The 24,804-nt window shown below is 35.7% G+C and overlaps 1 protein-coding gene across 1 annotated transcript in view; it reads left to right on the plus strand.

Annotated features, from left to right (window-relative positions):
• Window positions 1-4,976: 4,976 nt before the first annotated feature.
• TLL1 (tolloid like 1) overlaps window positions 4,977-24,804 on the plus strand; it is a 93,816-nt gene continuing 73,988 nt past the window's right edge. The window contains exons 1-2 of the mRNA XM_026847965.1: window positions 4,977-5,083; window positions 21,351-21,478. Coding sequence (XP_026703766.1) covers window positions 4,977-5,083; window positions 21,351-21,478 — 235 coding nt within the window. The remainder of the gene's footprint in view (window positions 5,084-21,350; window positions 21,479-24,804) is intronic.

Consider the following 24,804-nt stretch of genomic DNA (forward strand, 5'->3'; position numbering starts at 1 on the left):
CTACTAAGAGTTATTTTTATTGAAATTATATACAGAAATATTCAAGTGTGCAGGAGAAAAATAATTGAATTTATTCTAGACATAGGTACTGTTGAAAAGACTTTCATATGGCAAAACTAAAACTACCATTTTTGATGCTTGTATGCTGTTTGGTGAGTGGAATGGGAAAATATATGTAAGAAAAGTCAGGATCTAGAAGATTTTAAAAATTATTCGAATACCTTAAAGCATATTTCAGTGTGGACTAGGCTTTTTCCAGCTGTATTTGTGTAACATGTACCTAAATTTAGCTTTAATCTTTTACCTGCAGGTGCTGATTTTTCAGATGTAATCTGAGCCTTTCTGCTTTAATTAAAAAGAGGGGACAAAAACTGTAGAACTGGAACAGAAGTCAATATACAAAAATGCCAAAAATTATTACTATTTAACTGGTTGCAGGATGTATTTCTTTTAAGTATCTGATAGGGTGATCTACTGACAGATTATAGTGTGAAATGCACCATTAAACTACATCCTCACTATTTCTGAACAATGTTTTACTACACATCTCCAGGAGAGTTTTGGTTTTTAAGACATTTTACTGCAGGTAAAATCTTGCTATATATCCTTGCAGAAAATATATGATTAGACTAAAATGTTACTTTTTTCCAAGCCAACTAAAAGACAATTTTTCAACTACTTCCATAGCAGGGAAGAAATTCAATGCACTCAGAAGGAAAAAAAAAAAAAAAAGTTTTTTTCAGGAAAGCAAGCCACCTTTACATTATTCTCAAGAATGTCAGAGCCATAATATTCCATAACACAACATACCCAAATTCAGTAACAGTGTTGGCTGTTAAAGAAACAAGGAGTGTTAGATTCAAGTGTTGGAAAAGATCTGTACATAGCTGTACACTGGTGTACTCTAATAATACTTACTGGTAGAAAATTAATCATTTACCTGAGGTAGCTACTTATCACTAAGTATTTTAAAACTTGGTCACCATTTTTTCTTGTGTCTTTTTTTTTATGGCAACACAGTTTCTGTTCTTTATTTTCTTACCTTTTCTTTTTTTTTCCCAAACCCAAGGTACCTAGTCTTCCAAACATATCAGACAGATGACCCAGTCAGATGCTTTCTCTTTTTCCTGATGAATGCTGACATGGGATTTTTGCTTTGTTGTAGTATTTCTCTGCTGAAGATGAAGATGCTTCTGGGAGTTGCATTTTTGGTAAATACCTTCTTCAGTGGCGCATTATTAATACCATTTGTACAGTGGTCCATGTTAAATTTCACCTCATTGATTATCATAATACAGAATTACTTCAGAAGTCTAGTTCTGCCCCAGTGGAAAATACCAAAGATGCCATTCCTGAAAGCTGCTTTTGCTTCACTGACAGATGACTCTGCCAGATCAAATAGGTTGACAGGAAAAACACAAGTGAGCAGATCAGAACTGTTCATTTATCTGTCCATCATGTATAGCCAAGAGATTTTTGCTTTTCAGCTAACTTTACCACAAGTCAAATCTTGTTATGTGTGTCTTTTTTGTGATTACCCTAAACTCAAGGATCATGAGATTACTGTGCATCTTTACTGTCATTTCCTGTGCTATTCAGAAAAATAATGCGTATTTTGGTCAAGGCATCTGAACCAACTGAAACCAGGTGCTAAGTCTGCCCTATCTTTTCAATTCAGGATTTATACAGTGTTTTGGGGGTACTGTGAAGGTACAAAGGAGAAAGTAGTGAGAAGTGTGTTGATCTCAACATGCAAAAGTCATCCCTGCTGGTACCAAACTTGGTCAGAAGTGGAATGGCCACATCTTGTGACGACAGGTTTTGTTGTAAGCTGTAGCATGCTTGGTGACTATCTGATTGCCACAAATACCTCAACAAGTTCTTGGGTGAAGCTAAGTTCTTCTGCAAAACGTCAGGCACCAAGGACAACCAACAGAAGCTAGGTCCATGAAACATAGGCTGTCTCCTTGATGTGTTTATCCTGACCTCTCACTAAGTGGTGAGAATGAAAATGTTCTGTCAGTTTGTGTATGCCAGTTAAATCATCTTATGAAATAGCCTTGTGTGACTGCTGGGATTTATTTTCTGCATTTATTAAACATCATAAAATGTTCTACAACAAGAGTCTTGCTTAAATACTGTGCATAGTAAAGAACAGGTTTTCAGAAAGAGCTGGAAGATTAATATTCAATCTTAATATTAAAAAAAAAAATTGATTTGGTCAAATTTATCCTTTGAAAGAGATAAGGGAGGTTCCACATTGTTTTCAGAGATGAAGATTATTAGAGCAGTCTGTTGTTGCAATTGCCAATGCTAGGTACATGTTTAATTTCCAGCTTTCTTGAAATTGGGATGATTTACTTTTCCAGAATATAATGATGTTACTGTATCCTTTGATCAAGAAACAAACCTTTGCTGGCTGATATTTCTGATGAGCTCATATAAGAGTAATTTTCTTTTCTTATGGTCTCTTTTTCAGATACTGGTTCCTTTGTACTGCTTCTAAGGGAAGGCTTTGCTCCTCTGTAGGATCTGTAGATAATGAGAGTTGTTTCTCTTCCCTTCATATCTAGGGATTGAGTTTCTTTCAGATGCATTGTTTTGGACTAGAGTTAAGCAGGCCATAAAAGGAGTATTTTCAATTGGGGTTTCCCTTTTGTTATTGTCATATCAAGCACTGATCTTTCCTTCTACCTGTCTACTTCTGTCCATGTCCTTGCTTTCTGTTGTTTCACAATGGAACAGAGTCTATCTACTTGCAACTTTTTTTTTTTTTTTCTAGAGTGTAGAATATAGTCTCCTTCTTGGTGAACTTTAGGAATCATGTAGTTAATATGTAAATAATAAAACCAGTAATAATCCAGGATAGCTCAGTAGCTGTAGCGTTTTTCTGACTGAACATGAATAGCGACTTGGCAAAGAACTTACTTTAAAAAAAAAAAAAAAAATTAAATACAAGAGTTAAGAAGTATTTAACTTATGATCAATGGTGTTTTGTAAACGCCTTCCTAGCTCCATTATGCATTATTCCGTAAAGTGTGTTATGTCCAGTTTGAATTTTCTTGTTATCAGTTTCTCTGTGTTTGCTTTGTCTTTCATCATCTGGACTAAGAAAAGTCACACAGTGAATAAACTTTTTCTCATTATGATATTTTATTGATGTTCGAATCATTTAGCATTGTTTCTGTTAAGTTCCTCAGTAAAAATAATTTGCATGATGCTTGAACCCGCATTATATGCAAAATAATTTGCATTTGCATGAACCTGCTCCAGTCTGTCAGCATTTTGTTGAGAGAGCAGATATCAAAGCTGAATGAACTGTTCTGCAAATGGTCTGTTAAATTTGTTTGCCAGGTAAAACACTTACTGTGCTTATGCACCATCCCTCCATTAAAATAGCTTACAATTTCTGGGCCATGATATTGCACTGAAAATCGTGTTTACCTGGGTATTCACCATTCTGCTAATTCCATTTCCAGTTGGCAAGTGGGTCATTATCAATTTCTATTGTTTCTATCCAGCTGCATCCCCAGTGTACCTTGTGCTTTTTCCCAGCTCTATCCCACGTTGTTTTCCATGGCTTGCCAGCTTGATAAGACACCAAACAGGCTCTGTTTGATCTGTGTGCCTAAGGCTTCTCTGACAAAGTGGTCAGAGGTGCACACAGTCTTACAAGTGGTGAAGAACTGACTCTCAGTTGCCAATCAAGTCAAAAGATGTGCACTGTTTCTTGGTTACTGTTGGACCAAACCATTGGGTTTGAGGTTGCATATCATGCAGATCCAAAGTCCTTTTGGGGAGTCATTTTTCTAGGATACTGTCTGGCTTCCCATAATGTGACCTATATTCTTCACAGGTACATGCATGTGTGTGCACGTATTCTAAACACATGAGCTTTCCGATATTTACTTGTGTTAGATATTAACTGTTTTGGACTGTTGTGGATTAAGTTTAGCAAGAGGTCCATGGCACTCTGCATTTATGACCCATCTTTCTCATTGCATACATTTACAGTAGCCCCATGACATTTGTTGATTTTTCATAAATGTTTCTATATATTCTTCTAGTTGAAAAATAGTTGTATAGCTTTAAGCCAAGACCTAACTCTTGCAAGAAAAAAGATGCAGCTGAATGATAATTCTTTGTGCTTAATTATGCTTTCTTTTGCTAAGAAGTCATTTAAATCAATTTAATATGACTGATTTTGTCTAATGTTAGTAATGTGGAGATAATTGCTTCAGTTGTGTATGGAAGAAACATTTAGTTTCTGACGTAGAAGTGTGACATAGCTACCAATTTGAAGACAATGTTAGTTTATCAATTGCATATTAACCTAAAGATTTAAAATTCTTAAAGTAATTGTTTTTATCTCTGAGTGTAAGGATTGCCTGATAAGTTAACTCCTTCTGTCATTATGTCTTTAAGAATCCACTTCTCTCCATTACTTTGCTAGTAATTTTAAGCTGCAGCTATCTATGTCTTGCTCTGCAGTAGGACTTCAGTCATTTTGATGTAACATTATTATTATTTGGTAACATGAATTATGTTATCAATTAAATGCTCTTAGAGAATTTTATTGCATGTTAGGAATTCCAATAATACTGTCAGAAAATTGTAGTCTTTGACTTTGTGTATTTTAAACTCATAGTAGGAATGGCTTCTACATTTTAATTTGTGGTATTGGTTTATGAAAATTGAGTAATAGTGTTAACATGTTTTTTTAAAAAAAGAAGTCTAAAGCCAAGTAAGCAAGTTCAGCTTCAAATCTGAAGTATCACAGAAAAAGTTTTAATTAGGAATATGAAGGGAATGTGCCATTTTTAAAAAGGTTTTTAAAAAATTACGGGAAGTTGCATGTGATAAAGTTGATGGTGCCAGCAGGGTTCTGAATTCAGTAGCTCAACCAGTTACGTATTCCTATGTTAATAAAACTTCAGAATGAAACCTTTTTATTGTATTACTGTGTTATTAAAACAATGAACTTCTGGGTATTCCATGACAATTTTGACTGGATATATGATTGGACTTTTAATTTGGATACTATTGGACAAGGAAACTGGAAACTAATGTGGAAAAATAACAGGTATATTAGTTCATAAGTTACATTATCATGTTTTAAAGTTTCTGCTTTCACCCAGTATTTATGTTTTGTGAGTTAAATAAAGGGAAAATTCAATAAGATAAATTAACTAATACAAGTGACTTTAGTTCTGGTTTTGAAAAATGGAGAACAGGAAAAATCAGTTTACTAAATGGAAAACTATGTAATCATTAGGAAGAAAGGTTATTTGCATACTCCCATACTGGAACAAATAATACTCGATTCCATACTTGAAGAAAACTTATTTGTTGATCTAGTGACAATAGTCTAGCATATTAGTGTTTTCATGCTTGCACACAAAGCTTTGCTGAGACTAGAGGCTAGGGGTGCTCTTTGTAGGGCAACACCGCCTGAGAAATCCCCTGGGGTAGCTCGCTGACAGGTGAGATGCCCTGCAATGCAGTGTATCTCTGTGCTGGGTCCTGGGAGTATGGGGTGGTTATCACCGTTAGTTAACCAGTAGTTGGCGCTACTCTTTGTTCAGTACAGCCTGTGGAATAAGAGCAATGGTAGCTGCATTTTGCTTTTCAGGATTTTTGTTAGTACTGAAAATATCCCTGTGGAGTTAGCAGAGTACATTATTTCCCTGAGATTTGTCTCATTTTATCAAGACAATTTGTTTTAGTGCAAATCCAATAAATAACTTTTGAGGCATCACAAATTGCCACAAATAAATCAGTCTAGTCAGTCAGGCACAAGACTGCAAATAGAAGTATTGATTTTAGTGACTCAGAAGCTTTTTGGTGTTTTCCAAATGGATGGAGTTGTTGCAGGTGGTATAATACTGATGCTTGTTTTGCAGTTTTTTGTTTGAATCTTTTAAAATCCACACTCTGCAGAACTTTAATCTACTATACTTTATCAAGATTTGTAGTAACCTTGCAATCCTTTCCATCCAGTTTTGGACTCTAAGATTCTAGCTCTTCAATACGGACCAGAAATGTGATGCACCTCTTTGCAAAGCCAAACAAGCAACCAGAAAAAAATCCAACCCCCAAATCCCTCCCGCTAACTTCAGCTCTGCCTTAAAAAGCTCCAGAATCCTTTTCTGTCCTGCCAGATGTTCCTCCCATGTTTTATGAAAACAAATGAAGTCATTTTAGCACATGAAGATGTCTTCTGTTCTCAAACTTTGGATTAGGTCAGTTACTGCTTTCTGAAGTGTCCCTTGTGCATTCATGAATTTCTAAGACATTCATCAAAATTAAGAGTTTTTAGGATGCCACAAAGACAGTTTCCTGTTATACTCACAATCTAGAGCTAGGTTTCTTGCTTTTGTCTGCTATGGAAAAAGAAATTAAAATCTTAAGTCCTCTAGTACAGGATTTTCTTTGTTTTTCTTTCACATTATGTCTTGCAGATTACATGACAGTTTCTGTCTATCTACTCTGCGTCTACCTCTGTAGATATTTTAGTTCTAAGATGAATATATCAGTTCTGCAGTTGAAAATGCATATGAAATTTTGAAAAGATTCTTCTGAACTCTTTCTACTGGTTGTTTCAAAAAGCTGAATATCTTTAAATTGTTAGGCTTTTTTCCTCTTCAGGGATAAAACAAATGTACTTTCAGAATTAGACAATTGCAAGATTAATTTATAAACCTCAAATGTCACATCTGTGAAGGTGCTTCTAACTGGCACTTTTACAGATTAATTTTTATATGACAGTTGAATGAATTTTCTCCACTTAGATGTCTTTATACCAGAATAGTAATGTTATGATAAAATTATTTTCTTTCTGGGAGTCATATTCTTGGGGAATAACTTGGGGAATAATATAACTGGAAGACACTGACTTTCGCAATAAGAGTGTAATATTACAGCTCTCTAATACCTGAAGCAGTATTCATGCTACAAATCTACAATCTGGAATATTGTTTTATAATCCTTCCTAGAAGAGCTTCAAGCAGATAAATTTCTGTAGAATGACAGTCTGTGGATATTTTAGTTGTGAGCAAAAAATTTCAAGTTTAGGTGACTGGCATTCCTTTCCAAAATTTGGGAGTGGTCCAAGGTCATTCACTTGAAGTCTTGTCTGTCCCAGAATACACTGTATTATTTGAACACTCTCATATCCAAAGACCAATGGGTTGACTGATTTAAACAGCATTGCTTCAGAGCACTGGGTTAGTAAATTCTCCCATTTTGTCCTTTACTAGGAATTCTATTTTCAGTTATTCTTGTATTAACTCAGGGAAATACTTAAAACAAGCATGTGTACTGCCACAGCTTTTACGTAAGAAATGTGGATGTTTAGGATTATGATTTACAGACTAGGATGCATATGACAAGAGACAGTGGATAGAAGAAAGTGTATGTTTTCTATATTTGGGTTGGTTTTATTTTTCTCCCACATGTGGAGCATAAGTCTTTCAAATATTTAGAGGAGTATGCCTTTTGATAAGATAGGATTTCTTATTTAACATTTGAACATTTTGCTAGAGACAATGTTTTATAAAGACAGTAATAATACATACGATCTACTCAAGGGGTAAGTAAGATAGCAACGTTTTCTGAGCACTCAAGTTTTACTTGGTCAAGTGCTTTTCCTGTGGTTTTCTACATATTCATGTCTATTTATGAATAGTTATCTTTGAAAGCATGAAAGAATGAAGAAAGAATAAAGATAATCTAGGAGTTAAGGAACCTATTAGAATTTCCTATTTCCTAAAATCTTAATAATTAGAGAATTTTGAAATATTAGTCCCTAAATGCAATAAGCTAAATAACAATCCTCTGAAAAGTGTAATTGTTAATTTGGCATGCTTGTTCTACATGTTAGGTAGATGAAATATTTGTATTTTCTCTGAGTTTGAAGGAAGCCTAGTATTTGCAATATTCTGTGTAATTCCTATTTCCAGAGATCTATTAAGAGGTTACTTGAGGCCACCACTGTGGTGCTGTCAAAAGACACACCCCTCATAGCCATCAGACCATGCTAGCCCAGGGTGAGCTGGCTAGAAACATCATGTTTGGCTCACATCCTTTGTTCCAGCTGCTGAATTGTGTTAAAAGACATCTAAAAATACTCTGAGACTTATTTAGTCAGTAAGGTCTTTATTAATTAAAACCCAAAGACATTAAAACCCATTAAATACTTAGTATCTGTCTTCTCTGTAATAATGTAAACAACAGCTGTAATTAAGACTGTTGCAGTTGCAATAGGAGAAGCAGTATCTGTGAGTGGGATGGCAAATGGACCATGGTACACTGTTTCTGCTAACATATGGGCTGCTATTATAAAGCAGTTTAAGAAATCTAGTGGTAAGCAGTACATAAGGAGCTGCAGTGGCTTAATGAAGGCAAGAAAAGAAGAATAATAGGCGTGGAGAAAAAGTTAGGATCTGTTATTTGGATTGGCCCTTTAGTGTTTCTGTTCAACATACAAACTAAAATGCCTTATGAAATGAGGATCAGCATGAGACTGACTTTCTGGTAATGGGAAGCTTAACCAAGGTATAACTATTTGCTTTCTTTTAAGATTTGTGAAATTCTTGAACTTTTACATAGCTACCATTTTACACCACAAGATTGTCTGTAATAAAATCTTTGGGATTCATAGGTGCGTTTCGTTACTGGATTGCTTTTTCCTTAATTTTCTTTTGGTACATTACTCTGGTAATTGGTTGCAAACAAGTAGCAAACTCTTCAGTGCTCATGTAAAACACTGCTATAAATATGCATAATTAAACCTAATCAATTTTTTGTCAGCTTGGGTGTGGCAATAGTGGTTGCAGCCTCACAAGTTTGGGGATAAAGGCACTCTTGCAAAAAACTGTAGGCACAGGAGACAGTTGAAGCTGTGTGGTTTTTTTTATCGCCCTCTCCCCGACCTCCTTCTGCTTCAGTTCTGTTGATGATACTTGAATTACCAACAGTGCCAAAACCTAGGAAGTGAGTAAGTTTGGACTGCATGCAGCATGTATAATTCTCTTCAGAACAGGGCGGAGATTCTGCTGGCTTGCAGCAGGGTACTCGCAAAAGGCTAATACTCTTCACTGTTTAAAAACAAGGATTTTAAAAAAAAAAAACCAAAAACTTTCATCAGCTATGCAGCAGTTTTTCTATAGCAGAATAGTGTTTTTCAAGAGGGAACAAATGCAAAACTGTGATGAGGTTTCATTGTATCTATCAAGAGGCAAAATATTAGAATGATTGTATAAATTCTATCTCAAGTACTATCATGGTTAAAATTGCTCAGAATATTAAGTTATGTAAGATTCAGATGTATGGAGCATTAAATTCTAATAGCTTGATATTAGGCATTATATAACATCAGTGATTTTTCACTGTACATGTACTGTCACCTCACTAACTCTGAGGATATTTTTTCAGTTTCTGTTTTACTTGCTGTGTCCAAAAAATAACCAGCAGCTGTGCAGAGTCTCCATGGGAAAAAAAAAAAAAAAAAAAACAACAACAACAAAACAACCCCTTAAAATTACAAATGCTGAAAAAAAAAAAAATCAGTATCCAGTAACAAGTAAACAAAATAGTTGTGATGAATGGGACTCATCGTTTCTATTTTAAACCATGACGTGAATTGGATGATATAGAGTAAAACAATCATCCTTCAACTTTTTAGCTGTATTGACTAGAACTTGTACTCCAGTAACAAATAAATAACGTAGAAGACATTTATTGAATATGTCGATGAGAATATAGAATTATTTTTATCCAATACCCAGAACTTGTTGTATTAAGCATAGGACAACTGCCAAAACAAGCAGCATTAAGAGCTGTTTAGTCCCTTTCCTTGTCTCTTCTGCAGAGCCAGGTCGCAGAACGATGTGCTAAAACCAAGATGGAGTGACTTAAGTGATGTTCATGACAAAAATGCCTGAAATAAGAAGCTGCAGCTGATAACAGAAATAACTTATGAAGCCTAAATAAAGGTTTATTTATATACATTTTAATGTTTCTTCATGTTTAAATATAAGATGGTGTAAAGGGAGCAACATTTATTTCATGTGGTATGATGCGAACCTTGATCCCAAATGTCAGATAATCCCTCAGTTTTGTACTTTCCTTTCTGTATAAATCTTTGTTTGCATATAGTGATTATTTAGGGATTTCCTGGTTTAGAGGTGCTACTTTAGCCTACTTGGGATTTTATGTCTGTGGGAAAATGAAATACATTTAATTTCCCAAAGTTGAGGAAAAGGTACAGAAGGAGTGGATTTCCACACAGATAAGTGCTGTTACACTATAAAAATAATGTAACATGTTTATTATGTTCTGATGCCAAGTTTTAAAGAAAGCATTACTGTATTAATATTTGGCCTCTTATTGTGATAGCACAACAAAATTGCTAAGGGAGTTCTCATTTATTACCGAGTTCCTTATCCACTTCTACTCCATAGTAACAATCTGTAGCACTAGAGGAAAGACATGGTTGTGAAATTTCTTGAAGACTGGTATTTCCAAAGTGAGATATCTTAGCTAAACAGTAGTTCCCAACTTTTTTTTTTTTTTTTTTTTCTGTAAATTAGCCTTTTCCTGGCTTACTCTCCAAATCCCCAGACAGCTACTGCTGCTTTCCCCTCGAGGCTGCTTTATGGTGCTTGTGCTCTGCTGGCCCTAGCCATCCTCGTGCTCAGCTCGGTCTCTCCAGCCCTTGCACCAGGACTCTTCCAGGGGCACTATTAATATCTGACTTGCCTGAGTGAAGCAGGAAACCCCCAGGAAAACATGCTTGCAAAAGCTCGAGACCTGGGCACCACTCCTTCTCCTGTAATGTATATAAATCTATTCCTTCAGCTTATCAGAAACAACACTTTTAGACCCTGAAATTTACTCTGTCACTGAAAGCTAGAATATTAAATTGAAGTTGTATCCAAAACTGGTTTGTCCCATACCCTCTATAGTCTATTTAGGTGAATTTTGAGTGGTTTAGTATTTTTGTTCTTCATTCTTGAGAAGGATTTTATTCTCTGAAATGCTTATAATTCAATATCGCCATTCCACTGAAAGGGTTGGAACCTAACTTTTTTTAATGTCTGGAAAGTGGAAAAGCATATAAAGGATTTTACATCTATCTTCTGAAATATAAACATTTAGAAAAAGTCAGAAATTATTTTGGTCTTTCTAGTTCTTCCACCTCACTAAAATTTTTCTCTCTCAAAAAATCCCCCAAACAGGTCATTGTAGGTGACTAAAATTAAATACTCTGTAGCTGTTTGCCTTCTGCATGGTAATGGTCTTCCTAGTAGTCATATTCTTTTACCTCTTTTTCTTCACTTCTCCATTGTGTTGCATGTGATTTGGTTTCCTTGCTCCATTCAACCTCTGTTGCTTGAACTTGCGTGCCTTTTCTTAATGATGGGAGAGGAAGCATGGACCAGATTTGTAGTCCTGATGGTCTTTGCTCAAGAATGTGTATCTCGCAACTTCTGCTTGATGTTGGTTCGTTCCCCTGGTACCCTTTCTGTATGACAGTCATGTGGTGAAAGTTTCCATGCTTGTTGACTAGTTAGAGTGCAGATGCTAACTCCAAGCTCCTTGGAGGTTTTTATTTTGCGGGTATCTGGCCTGTGAAGTGCCTATGTCTTCACTGGGTCACATGATTTTTTACTTAAGTGAGCTTTACTAGTAACATTGAAACCCCACTTGCTCTTCCCAAGTTATACTAATAGGAGTTAGACTGGAGACCACAAGAGCTGCAAAACTTCAGTAAACAAAATGAACTTTGTTTCCAGTGTCTGATTGTTTGCTGCTATTTCCTGTCTTCAGAAGCATTGTTACCTTCCTTCTTTTCTGAGGCTTCAAGATTGAAAAACTAGAAATTGATTTGTTTTGAACAGAGAGTTCAGAGAGTACTACACAATAATAACGCTGTCCCCAAATGCATTCATGTGGATGAATCTATAACATGTAAGCTTCTAGCTCCTTTCCTACTTTCTGGTTAGAAGGAAAATAATATTTCAAAACTGCTAAGTAAAACAAGAAAATTATTTTTCCTTTAATAAACATGGTGAACTGATTGAATTCAGTTTCTGGGACAAAGAAGCTAGTGCTGTGCTCAAGTGATACACAGTTGTTTCATGACAAGGAAAGTATTATTTTAATTTAAAAATACCTAAGTCTGCTCTGAGGAAAAAGATGTTGTTAATCATGTGGAAAAAGTTATGAAAGGTATTGTAGTTTGCTTGTAAAATCAATTTTATTTTGTGAACCTAGAGAAGCTATTTTGACCTGAAGTTTGATATGAGGAAAATAAAAATCTGTAAAACATTTTATATAACAAAATGTAAAAAAAAGTTGTTATAAAATAATTCTGTACAGAAAGTTTTGCTTTCTTAATTTCTATTCTTATTTTTTTAAATGATGAATTTTGTTCTTTCTAGTTTTATGCATTTATGTATTTTCTATATTTTAAAGAGTGGTAATTTTGCCTCATGGAGCCTGTTCTTTCTACTGTAAGAAAGCTTAGCCATATAATTAACTTTGTAGATCTTGACCCTAAGGCTATTCACAGGCTAATGGAGTTTCAGAGTAAAATGAAAATGAATATTATAGCATCATAATGGTCATACAGGCCTAACTGGGGTAATTATGACTGTTGTGATATTATAGACCCAAATTTCCACCTGGTGTATTTTTCTAGCCTCCTTAATAAAGATAGCTATAGCAGAAGTCATCAGCATTTGCAGGTGACTGCAGACAGCAAAAAAGCCCTATGACCCTTCAGCCTTGCTTTTCCTATGGCAGAAGCTACAGTATGTTATCACTAAATAAAAGGTCAGCAAATACTGGGACATGTGGCTTCTGCTAGGGGTGACATGCACCCTTGCCAGGAAGAGGGAGAAATATTCCCCTCACTGCTTCTGCTTTATCCCAGTGGCAGGAGTGACTGACACAGGAAATGATGGTACTCCTTACATGTGGTTTCATATAAAGCAGGTCAGCATTTGTAGTGGTAAGAAAATCTAGCACTGATTGCCCTATATTTTTGGCAATCGTTGATCTTTCTGGTTTCTTGGTGTGGCTTTCCTTTCAAAGTGGTTGATAACTGCTTTTAAGAAAGGCATGGGTTTCAATTTTTTTTTTTTTTTTTACCTTTGACTCTGCAGTCTGAAACCTAGAAATAGTAGAAAATAATAATAATAATAAAAGTTAATAGTAAGATGAGTGAATGAATCTCTTTCAGAATATTTCTCAGTAGATTTGTCAATATCTGGCCAAAGGCAGTGATCAGTGATGAAGGAAGTTCTTAGAGGAGGTGCTTGCTTTGCCAACATAGTGTGCAAGCATCTTTACTGTTTGCTCAGCAGTGTCCTTTGCATTCAGTTCAGCAGTTAACCCATTACATGAGAAATAAATTTTACCAGTTACAAAGTCTGTGTGGTGTTAATGATGATCCTGCATAAAAAAAGAAGATAGTTCCTGAAAGTCAGGAAGGTTGTCAGGCTGAACAGTTTCACCAAGAACCAAACCTTTCAGAGAGGAGCTGTGCATTGTTAAAGAGCCCGTCCTCAACTTCAGTAACTTTAGGAGCGAAGCTTGTCATTTTACCTAAGACTGCAAATCCTGTCAAAGTAGTTGCTTTCTTGAACACTTTTTTTTGTTTTGTTTTGTACTAATTTTAAATGAATACAAAAACTGTCCCTCAAAAAGGAACACAAAAAATGGAAATGAAAAAGTCACTAATTTCAAATTAAGAACAAAGTAGAAGTTGTAGTTAGCTCGGAGATGGCCATCTGCAAATCAAGATTTATGCTGTGTCATGGAGAAAAATTTCTAGCAAATTAATATCCCCTTTCACAAAGATCAAGCTCTACAAATGCCTGTTTTGGTAAGTGGAGACTTTTCCCTGATAAAGAATGTCACAAATACTCCATTTTGCTTTGCTTTGTATTGGAGATGTTTTCTGCTTTGAAAAACTTGGAACATGCCCAGTGCTGAATGCCACTTAACCCGTAGCCCATCTGTGCTATGATCTGATTGCTGTGTGCCTGGGAGGGATGTCTGGAACCAGCTGGCTCTATAGGATGGGGGATGCCTCTCCAGCAATTATTTCTCTTCTCCTGCCTTTGGCTCCACAGCTGTTTTTTTGTGTCCACAGTCAGGTCATACCTATTTGTTTTTCTGTCCTAATTGGGTCAGTCTGGTAATAACTTCCTGCAGATTGGACGACAGTGTGAAGGAGTTGCAGTGAAATGCTATGTACCACAGATGGGGCTCCACAAGTGTAACCTGGCCCCAACAGAGATGTTGCCTTGCCAGCACCTTACCTATAAATGTGAACACATGGTGAAAGGAAGGAAGGAAGCTAGAAGCATTGTGCATGGGGAACATAGGGAAAGTTTCTAAGAGTAGGTGACATGAGACAATAGTGAATTGTGGGTAATGTTGTCAACAGGGAAACTGTGTCATTGAAGATTTGAGTAAATGGCATTAAACTTTGTGCTTCTAAGGCTACATCACTGCCATACACAATCTAGCTGATTCCAGGATAACTTTATGTATACCTATGCAAGGTGGTGTCAAGAGATGCTACATTCAAAAGAATGGAGGAATGTATTTCTGACTGGTAAACAGTCTGGAAGATGTTTAAAGTATTCTGCCATCATTATTTTATTTTCTGATAGAAGTGGAAATGATACATTCCTTAGGGAAGATTGTGGCTTTCTGATAAGCAGTTTGAAGCAGGAGTCTTGAAAAACAGAATTGGTATGAGTGTTGATGAGCATGATATTTTACATCAAGTAGGAACATGGAAGGATCCTGTCAGAGGTTTTTTATCCCTTTTCAGGTGTGCCTGAGCTTTTTCAAGCAAATCAAGAGTTTTCACTAACACTTGCTCATAGTCATGCACAGATTTGAAAATGCTGCATGGAGAAATTAATGAAGTAGCTAATTTCTTGGTTTGGTGTGTCTGTGAAAATAGGCTGCCTTGGTCTTCTATTTAATATTAGAGTTCTATTTAACTTTTTTTCCTGTCATGTTTTTGTTCAATAAAAGTCAAACTGATTTGGATAATTATCAAACACTTGATTACATCAACTTCATTTTATAAATTTCTTTTGATAGTTCTGTGAACTCTCTGGGGTAACATGGCGATTTATTCCATGGTTATGGCTGAAGATAGCACTCATAAGCAATAATGGAGTTCAGGATATGGCATGCAGTCTTATGCTTGTGGTTGCACAACTGATCTTTTATTTTTTATTTGCCCTGTCTTGTTCTCATTTTAATGATTTCTAAGAAGAGTGTATTGTACTTGAAAATCTCGGAAAGACTGAATCGTTTTGAAGACTGGAAATACAAAATCATGTTAATTATAGTAGCGTATGTTGTCTATCTTGTAATGAGGTGAAATTGTTTTCACTTATTTAGCTCTAAATTTTCCTCCTTCTATTCAGAATTAGAGGCAGTTATGTAAGCCATGAATGGATTGTATGGAACAAAATGACTCATCAAGATAAACTATAATATGCACATAGCTGTGTTGTTACAGGGAAGTACTCAATGACTCAGCTATAGAAGAGGCTGCTAATTGGAACCGCTGCACATGTGGGTTTAGATGAATATCTACCCTGAAGCTGGGCCAAAACACATTTGGCACCTCTTGCCGCATGAATTAGTGCTTAGACTTTAAAAAGTGCTGGGTGTCCCACCTTCCATCAAAAGACTTTAAATGAGCTCTTGAGATTTCAGTTTTGCCTTGCAGTTAACTCTGGTATTTCTGTTGTCTATTCTTGGCAGCTTCTATGAAGGGGTTAGAGCATAAACTTCTGTGCTTTCCAATCCCAGTAGCATACCAAAATCTGAGGCTTTGCTTTTAAAATGTCTTCTAATATTGCTTCAATCCTTTCATTGGTATCTTCTCAGTACAGGAGTAATCGCCCTATCACAATTCTCCATCTTGCTTGCAGAACTATGTGGCTGATCACAGTTTGCATCTCAGTTTGAGAATGTCTAAGAAAGAATTTATCTATTTTCACAAAGTTTGCAAATGTGGGAAAGTTGTACCTGAGTTGAACATTTTCTTAGCCTGCACAGTCATCAGAACAAATCACGCTATGAAAATGGTTTCTGGAGCGTAGTGGTCTCAGACGGTGTTGGTCTCTTAGAGCTGTCCTTGGTAGCTGGGTGACCCGGGCTCAGCCCAAGGTAGAGCTGGTTTTCTTCTGCTACACTGCTGTGCTGTAGTGGCAAAACCAAGCAATTTTAGTTGTATTTTATACTTTGTTACTAATATTACTAAATTAGTTATTAAATTAGTTATTAGTTACTACATTAGTAATTGTAGGACAAATCATGAAGGAAGCTTGATGTAGATAATTTTGTTAATGCAATTATGAGGAATATACTCCTGTACTTATTTGCTAATTGATATCTCAAATCCCAGAATGAGCCATCCTACCATATTGCAGCCTCATGGATTTAACCACATTTTATTTCTTGTTCTGTGACTTCTGACCGTCTTCTAGAAAGTCATGAAAGCCTTTTTTTTGTTCTGTATATGCTAATTGATTCACACAGTGTGTGTACATCCATATACTTAAAATAGTTTTCATCTCATTTAAAAAAAAAATATGTATTTATTTTTATTTCCTATCCTTCGTAGCACATTTTATTCCTTTAGAACACTGGATATTTAATGCAGTGATGGTCTTGCTGGAAGACAGTACATTAGCAAAGAGAGCTTTGCAGATGAGTTAATTATTTATGATAAAATAATAGTTCCTGTTACAAGTAGTTGAATGTAGATGTAGCTCCTGTGCTTGATCTGTATTTCATAGATCATCTTATTTTTCCTTTCCAATCACATTACTTGTCTGGTAATATTAAAGTGTGTTTTTCTGGATGGCAGATATCTTTTGCAACCTACTTTATTTTCCTGTTTTCAAGCTTTTGAGCTGACTGTTTACATATAGCAAAGATATAAGGCAGTGTTTTATCTTTTAATAAAATAAGACTTTTTTGAAGGTGATATTTGACTTGAGGGCTTTGAGTTGTGTGAAAGCAGGACTGCATCTGCTGGTGAATAGCATTTTCTGTTTTAAGAGCTCCACATAAATCCTTCTTCATAGTTACAGAAAAACATACGTTTACCACGTAATCAGTTTGTGTCCATCTTTCTGAAACTGATACATGTAATGTCTCTGAATTTTTGTAAATGCATATGTAGTGGCCATATAAAACATAAGCCCCTTTCAAAACTAAAGTTGCATGAAATCTGATAGAACAGGTTATATATCTCTTTATCAAGTATTGGACAAAAAGATCAATTTTCTTTTCTATTAAGAACCAATATATAATAAAAGATATTTTAAATACTTCCCCCTGTAATTAATGCTGTATCAGATTTTTAACATAGTTTTCCTAAGGTTATTGTCAATCTTGCATTTTGAAATTAAATGAAAAAGCTCCCTGTAAACATCAAGTTTTCATGATTCCTGAATAGATAGAAAAAATAAGAGATAATATGAAGTAACCTTAAATAAGTAGAGGTACATTAAAGATCTGTTTGGATCATTTTAAAAGTATTTTAAAAGTTCTTCCATTCCTTTATTTCTTTTTTTTTTGTGTGTGGTTTTTTTTTTTTTTTTTTTTTTTTTTTTTTTTTTTTTTTTTTTAATGCTAACTGAATTGGTTATCAGATTCTTGTTAATTTTCTGGGTGAAACATTAATTAAATATCTGTGAAAAATGAAGGAGGTGCAGAGCTGAACAGGTCAATTCTGTCAGAAGTTCCTTAGAGGGGGCTATTAAAACTCTTAATCCTAACATGCTCTTAAAGTCTTTAACATCATGCCTTGCATTCCCAAACAATCCTCTGCTTGCTTTCTGTAAAGTTAAGATTGGTGTGTGATGGGATGAAGTATATAGAGTGACTTCTTCAGATAGTTTGAGGCCATAAAAATTTTAAGGCTGGAGATAAAAATATGGTCTTCTTTAGTTACAGCGTAGTTTGACACTTACAAAGACATTCCAAAAAATTAGATACTTTTAACAGTCATGGGAGATACCTGCTTTTTTTTTTTTTTTATAATTTAGATGAGGTTGTGCTTCAGGCTTTGAAGGGCAGAATTTATATTCAGTGCTTATCTTTCACTGGGAAAAAGGTGTATTTGTTAAAAAGCAGTTATTAGCTCCCTTTTTTTCTCATTGCTGATTGTTTGGACTATATTGAAATTAAAGAGCATCCAGTTACCTGTTGTTTCTTTTGCTAGGTCTATATCTTCCCTGTTGCAATGAAATTAATACAGGAAATCGCAGATTATTTCAGTAAAAGTAAAGTGGCAATTATTAAATTGTTGCTAAAGTCAGATGAGTTAATTCAGTCACCGTTTCTGCCTTTCATCATGTTTGTCTTTTACATGTTTGTCTTTTTCTGTGAAACAGAATTTAAAAAAAAAAACCTGTGGCCTGAAGAAAACTCCAAACTGTCCATTATACTTTTAAACAAACAGTAATATTTCTTTCTTTAGTGTTAACTCCTATTTAGTTAATGCATTAGAGAACGTAGGTCCTATTGGTCATGCAGATTATTTGTTTACAATTACTTCAAACTTGCATCAGCACTTACTGTTATATTAACATGGTTATATTATTGTTAAACTTGTGCTTGGTTGCTAATCAAAAACTAGCTAGCAGTCCAGATGTTTAACATAAATAGCATGTCTTTGTTTTCCTTTCTAACCCAGCAAAGTTACTACACCTTGCCTGAACATTGGGGTATATGTTGTATATGTGGACACAAATTAAATGCATTTATGTCAGACAAATTCAGTGGGTTTAGTCTTTACCATTTGTATTTTCATTGCAAAGTGAATGTCACCACAGTGAAGTGATATGCATTAGCAAGACTAGGAAGGATATTTTCCACCTATTTTATTTTACTTTATATTTTCTCTGAAGTTCAAGTTGCCTTGGGTTTTCATATTTATACATCAATATTACACACTGAAACTAAAGTGATCTCTGCTAATGTGTTTCTGTTAGCAAGTTATTTTTTGCATCATCTATTGTTAATTCAGAACCTTCCTTTTGTTAACTCTCAATATTACCAGGAAAGAAAAATGTGCTTGCTATTAAGCTTTAGCACTTCCTTGAGTCAGGTGTGGACAACCTGTGTAACCTCTGCTGGGGCACATCATGTCTTTGTAGTCTGAAATTACCATTTTATGTTGTTTAATAAAGTTTACAATCTTTTATTGTGCTTATACAGTGGCCTCTGTTATGAATGATATCCAAGAAAAATCTGTAGAAGGTGTTTATAACAGTAATAATAAATAATACTTAACTCCGGTCAGGTGGACTTTACTGACTTTATCCCCTCACTATTCAAAGCCCCTCACAATTTGAGATTTTTCTCCTAGAAGCTTAAGGGAAAAAGAACTGCCACTAGCTCTGTCTCTTGACCTGGTGGTAGAAGACATCACTGGTGAGAGCAGACTAGCCAGAAGAAAGATGTGCCTAATGTGAACATAGGGAAATAGTAACCCTCAGAAGTGTTCAGAAATGTGTTAGAAGTGGCTGAACAGTTTCAGAAACGGTCTCAAATCCTTGTGGTTTCTAAGAAACATTATCTTATTGTGTACAATTTATATGCATGGAAATATCTATATTTAGGGAAGACATAAGAGTTGGTTATGTTTGTAATTGAAAAGTTTCATTTTCATTTGGAACTCTGCTTAGGTGATCTATATTTTTAAAGGCATTTTACAAGGCAGACCAAAGGCATTTGTAATGTGATGTCTCCTAGTTGCCTTGCATTCAAGAAAAATAACGGAGATAGAAGGAATTAATGTAATATCTGAGAGTTCTTTAGAAATACACATCTTTTTGCTTAAGCAAAGACTTTTTTGATACAGATTTGATTAAATACTAATGAATGTGAGCATCAATAAACAAGAAAAAGGTAACTTTTGCAGCAACATGAAACTACTGGAGAATATTATCAGATGAATAGCCTCTACAACGTAATATAAAGGACAGAGAAAAATAATACTCGTCAATAATGTTTAGGATCGTTTGAATAGAAGTAGACCAGACAGAATGATTTGGTAACAGCTGGACGTTGGACAAGATTTTAGTCGTATGGAAGCAGAAAAAGCAATTTGCTGTGGAACTGTCTAATGAACAACCAAGCAGAGTTAATGTTGTCTTTCTAGGGGGGAAAGAAGGGGAAGAGTTGAAGATGACACTGAGATTGAACTCAGCGGTTTAGTGACTGTGAGGGGACAAATAATAAAGCTGTTGGCAGAGGCAGTGAAGAGAGGTAAAAGGAAGAATTTGGATAAAGATAATAAACAATCATTTCAGCTCATGTTAATTGGTATATGCTCTGTTGACTTCATTCACAGCAGTTGAGGATATAGCCTGTTGAGTTCAGCTTTAATAATAAGTTTGAATTGGCAGGGAGATCTCAGGATAAAATCTCAGCAAAAATAGGCAGAGATGAAAGACTGAGGTTATAGATTCTGAATTCTTGCAAGTGAGCCTATATCTTGGTTCACTGAGTTGTGATGGCAGTTTAGGGAAGATGAGTTAACTATGCAAAAGTTGAACAGAAAAAAAAAAAAAAACAAAAACACCTGAGAGAGCCTGAAAGAGAACAGGAAAAGAGAGACGAAACCCATCGAAAAAGCCAAAGAAAGGTTAAAAAGAAGAAAGAGAAACTGGAGCTTTGAAAAGTAAAGTATTTGAAAGATTCCTAATTAACTATAAAAAGAAAGCATACAAATAAACCAAGAGGAAAATGAAAAATAAAAGTTTTTTTTCTTTTTCATTCAGTGTCCCAGGAAGCAGATAAACATATTAATTCTCTGAGGCAAAAGTAATATAGAAAGTATTGGAACATAACAAAAATTACTTCAAATAATTGTCATTTTCAGAAAGATGTTAGGAAATCTAAAGGTTGTATTTTCTCATTACTATATGTTTTTGACTTCATAGTTCAAATGTTAACATGTTTCAGTGTCTTTTATGCTTTGTTGTATTTACTTACAGAAAACAACACATGCTGAAAATTTGTTAATAAATTGACATTACATTTAAATTATTGAAATTAGGCAATGTGTAAAGAAATTGAAAAGACTCTCCGTTTAGGAGAACACTGAAAAAAATTATTTGTCTTTTGCTATGTAGTTTCCTTTCTTTGTATAAAAATATAGATTAGTAAGAAAATATATGTGATATAAATACATTTTTGTCATATGTTTTCCCAAATGTTGGAACATGGCATTATAGTCTTCAGATTGGTTTTAATGTCTAAATAAATTATTTAATTAAATTGAGCTTTTTTTTATTTAAAGCTGTCTTTTGGGGAGATATTGCCTTAGATGATGAAGACTTAAAAATCTTTCAAATTGACAGGACGATTGACCTTACGCAGCACTCCAATGAAAGACTTGGCCATAACACAGGTATGATATTTCAAGCTTGTTTTAACTTATTTTTCCTGTTATTTACTTCTGCATAGAAGGTGATTTCTTTTAAATGTAGACAGTCAGTAACTGGGTAATATTAGTTTACACGTTAAAAGTTATTAAACAATGAGTATGAATTTGTTTTAGGGAAAGAGAAAAGCAAAATTTTTAATTTTATTCTGGCATTTCTGATTAAAAATACCTTGTTGAACTGAAGAGCAGAAGCTGGTAGGAACCGTAAGTCCACTCTGCAGGTGGTCACGTGGGAAAGGAAATTGTATGAAGCTTTGCTTTCATTGCTAAAAGTTCCCAATGGCAGAGCCCAAATGCCCTATGGAGATCCTGGAGGTGAGACTAAGAATCTTGGATTACAACCCCTCTTTTTGCTATTGTGTCAGTTTCATCCAGATCTGTATCCAGATCTAGAAGCAACACAAGAGCATGTCATCCTTGATAGAATTTGCCTTGTCTAAAAAGCAACTATTTATCTGACATTTTAATACATGTTTATTTGCGGTTATTAACATACAGTGTATTAGTACCAGAAGCTGCAATCTGATTAACACAGGCAGTTGGATATTCAGACAGATAGATAAAGAGATATTATTTATGTGGAAATATATGTGTGTACGTGTGTGTGAGAGAGAGCAAACATAATCCATGACTTAAATGGATGTCTGTCTAACGTCTAAAAATATCTATGCATTCAGGCTCTGATTTGTAAGTTTATAACTGAGAATTTGTAAACTTCCAGGTTATGGTACCAAAAAAAATAAGTTACTTAGGAAAAGCATGGAAAAAATGCTATTAGAAAATGCATAAATGCATAATTGAAATTTATTTTCTGTTAAACATGTTCTATATGTTCCTGAACTGAGCTACTATTAATTCGATGATCCCTGATATGTGGAAATAAGGAACGCTATGAGAAATAACCAGAAAATAATTTTTCAGACCAAAGAAGCAATTTAACCTTTCAATACTGATGTATTTAAAATATTTTTACTCTTCCTAGTTAGATGCGATTAGACTATTTTTATAAAAACTTGAAAATTAATTTAAAGCCACTTGGTTTTTCAAGGCAGCAACACCTTCGATCATTTCTAGATCAAGACTGGATTTTAAAACATTAATAGAGTCAGCGGTTTCCCTGCCCCTCTTCCCCGATTAAAACAAATAGTTTTAATTGGCTTTGAAGGTATTTCAGGCTCTAGTTTTGCTGATGAAATGTAGAGAGCAAGGTTGGTCATTCCCCCTTAAGGAGGATGCAGTCAAGTGATTTCTTTGGCTGATGACTTTCCTTTTTTTTCTTGATTTTCTAATTTTATTTTTTAGCTTCGCATTTATCTTTTCGTCAATTGCCACAGAAAGAGTATACATTTTAAAGCTGGTTTTAAATAGTATTTAATATTCTATTATTTAAATTTATTTCCTTACCTGTCTTGAGATTTGTGCATTATCTTTTCCTCTGGACAGTATCCTGTTCAGGATATTTAATCATTGTGTTGGGATTGCTAACACATTTGGATCGTATTTTTTTACCTTTATTGCACAAGAGAAGTCAATGCAACTGCAGTGGTCACTGGGACTGGACTTTAGAGAACAAATTCTGCTGAAGTTAATGATTTTGTGATGGCTCTCAGTGAACGCTCAACATTCTTGATTTTTAGAAAAACAGAGTTGGAGAACTCAGGTTTACACTTTACATACATTTTTTTTTTTTAATTTACAACATTTTGATTCATAAACTAGTAGTTTAGCCTGTTTTTGCAAACTGCACAGTCTGGTCTGGTTTTTTCACTTTAATTTCCAAAAGAGTAGCTTGCCAATAAGTTGTTGTTTGGTAGCAACTAGAAAAGGAATGTAAAATGTCTGTAAAGTAGAAAAAAATAATTTACCGTAGTTACAGACACAATGACAGTTACAAGCTTGATTTCTGAGCATTTTCTATTGCTGACCTTCACAAACCAAAGGTGACATCAGGTAAGATACTTGGGTGTAAACCATCAAGATTGGATGGGCACACACTTTGCTGGGAAAAAACTGTCTGGATGGCCGGGCCCAAAGAGTTGTGGTGAATGGAGTTAAATCCAGTTGGCGGCCGGTCACGAGTGGTGTCCCCCAGGGCTGGGTTTTGGGGCCACTCCTGTTTAACATCTTTATTGATGATCTAGACGAGGGGATCGAGTGCACCCTCAGTCAGTTTGCAGATGACCCCAAGTTGGGTGGGAGTGTTGATCTGCTCGAGGGTAGGGAGGCTCTGCAGAGAGACCTGGACAGGCTGGAGCCATGGGCTGAGGCCAACTGGAGGAGTTTCAATCAGGCCAAATGCCGGGGGCTGCCCTTGGGCCACAACAACCCCCAGCAGCGCTACAGGCTTGGGGAGGAGTGGCTGGAGAGCTGCCAGTCAGAGAGGGACCTGGGGTATTGATTGACAGCCAGCTGAACAGGAGCCAGAAGTGTGCCCAGGTGGCCAAGAAGGCCAATGGCATCCTGGCTTGTGTCAGCAATAGCGTGGCCAGCAGGGACAGGGAAGGGATCTGACCCCTGTACTGGGCACTGGTGAGGCCGCCCCTCGATTCCTGTGTTCAGTTTTGGGCCCCTCACTCCAAAAAGGACATTGAATGACTCGAGCGTGTCCAGAGAAGGGCAACGAAGCTGGTGCAGGGTCTGGAGCACAGGTCGTACGGGGAGCGGCTGAGGGAACTGGGGGTGTTTAGTCTGGAGAAGAGGAGGCTGAGGGGAGATCTCATCACCCTCTACAGCTCCCTGAAAGGAGGTTGCAGAGAGCTGGGGATGAGTCTCTTTAACCAAGTAAAAAGCGATAGGACAAGAGGGAATGGCCTCAAGTGGCAACAGGGAAGCTTTAGACTGGATATTAGGAAGCATTTCTTTACAGAAGGGGTTGTTAGGCGTTGGAATGGGCTGCCCAGGTCAGTGGTGGAGTCCCCATCCCTGGAGGTGTTTCAGAGTAGAGTCAACATAGCACTGAGGGATCTGGTGTAGTTGGGAACTGTCAGTGTTAGGTTAATGGTTGGACTGGATGATCTTCAAGGTCTTTTCCAGCCTAGATGATTCTGAGATTCTGTGAAGATGGAGTTGTGGAGTGGCATTTCAGCTACTAATTAAAAATTCTGAGGCTCACAGGCTCTGATTCACATGGTGTGACTACTCTTTTTGGTGAGGATTATCTGCCTGGATTTGCAGGGTCAGATAATCTGTGAGCTTCTCAGAGTGTGTCTCTGTCATTTTATTTGTCATTTTGTTCAAGCAATACACATAATCATTCTAAGTAGAAACAACAGTAAAGCTGATTAAATTGT

This window comes from Athene cunicularia, assembly GCF_003259725.1.
Source record: "Athene cunicularia isolate RWA chromosome 4 unlocalized genomic scaffold, athCun1 chr4_part2, whole genome shotgun sequence".
NCBI lineage: Eukaryota > Metazoa > Chordata > Aves > Strigiformes > Strigidae > Athene > Athene cunicularia.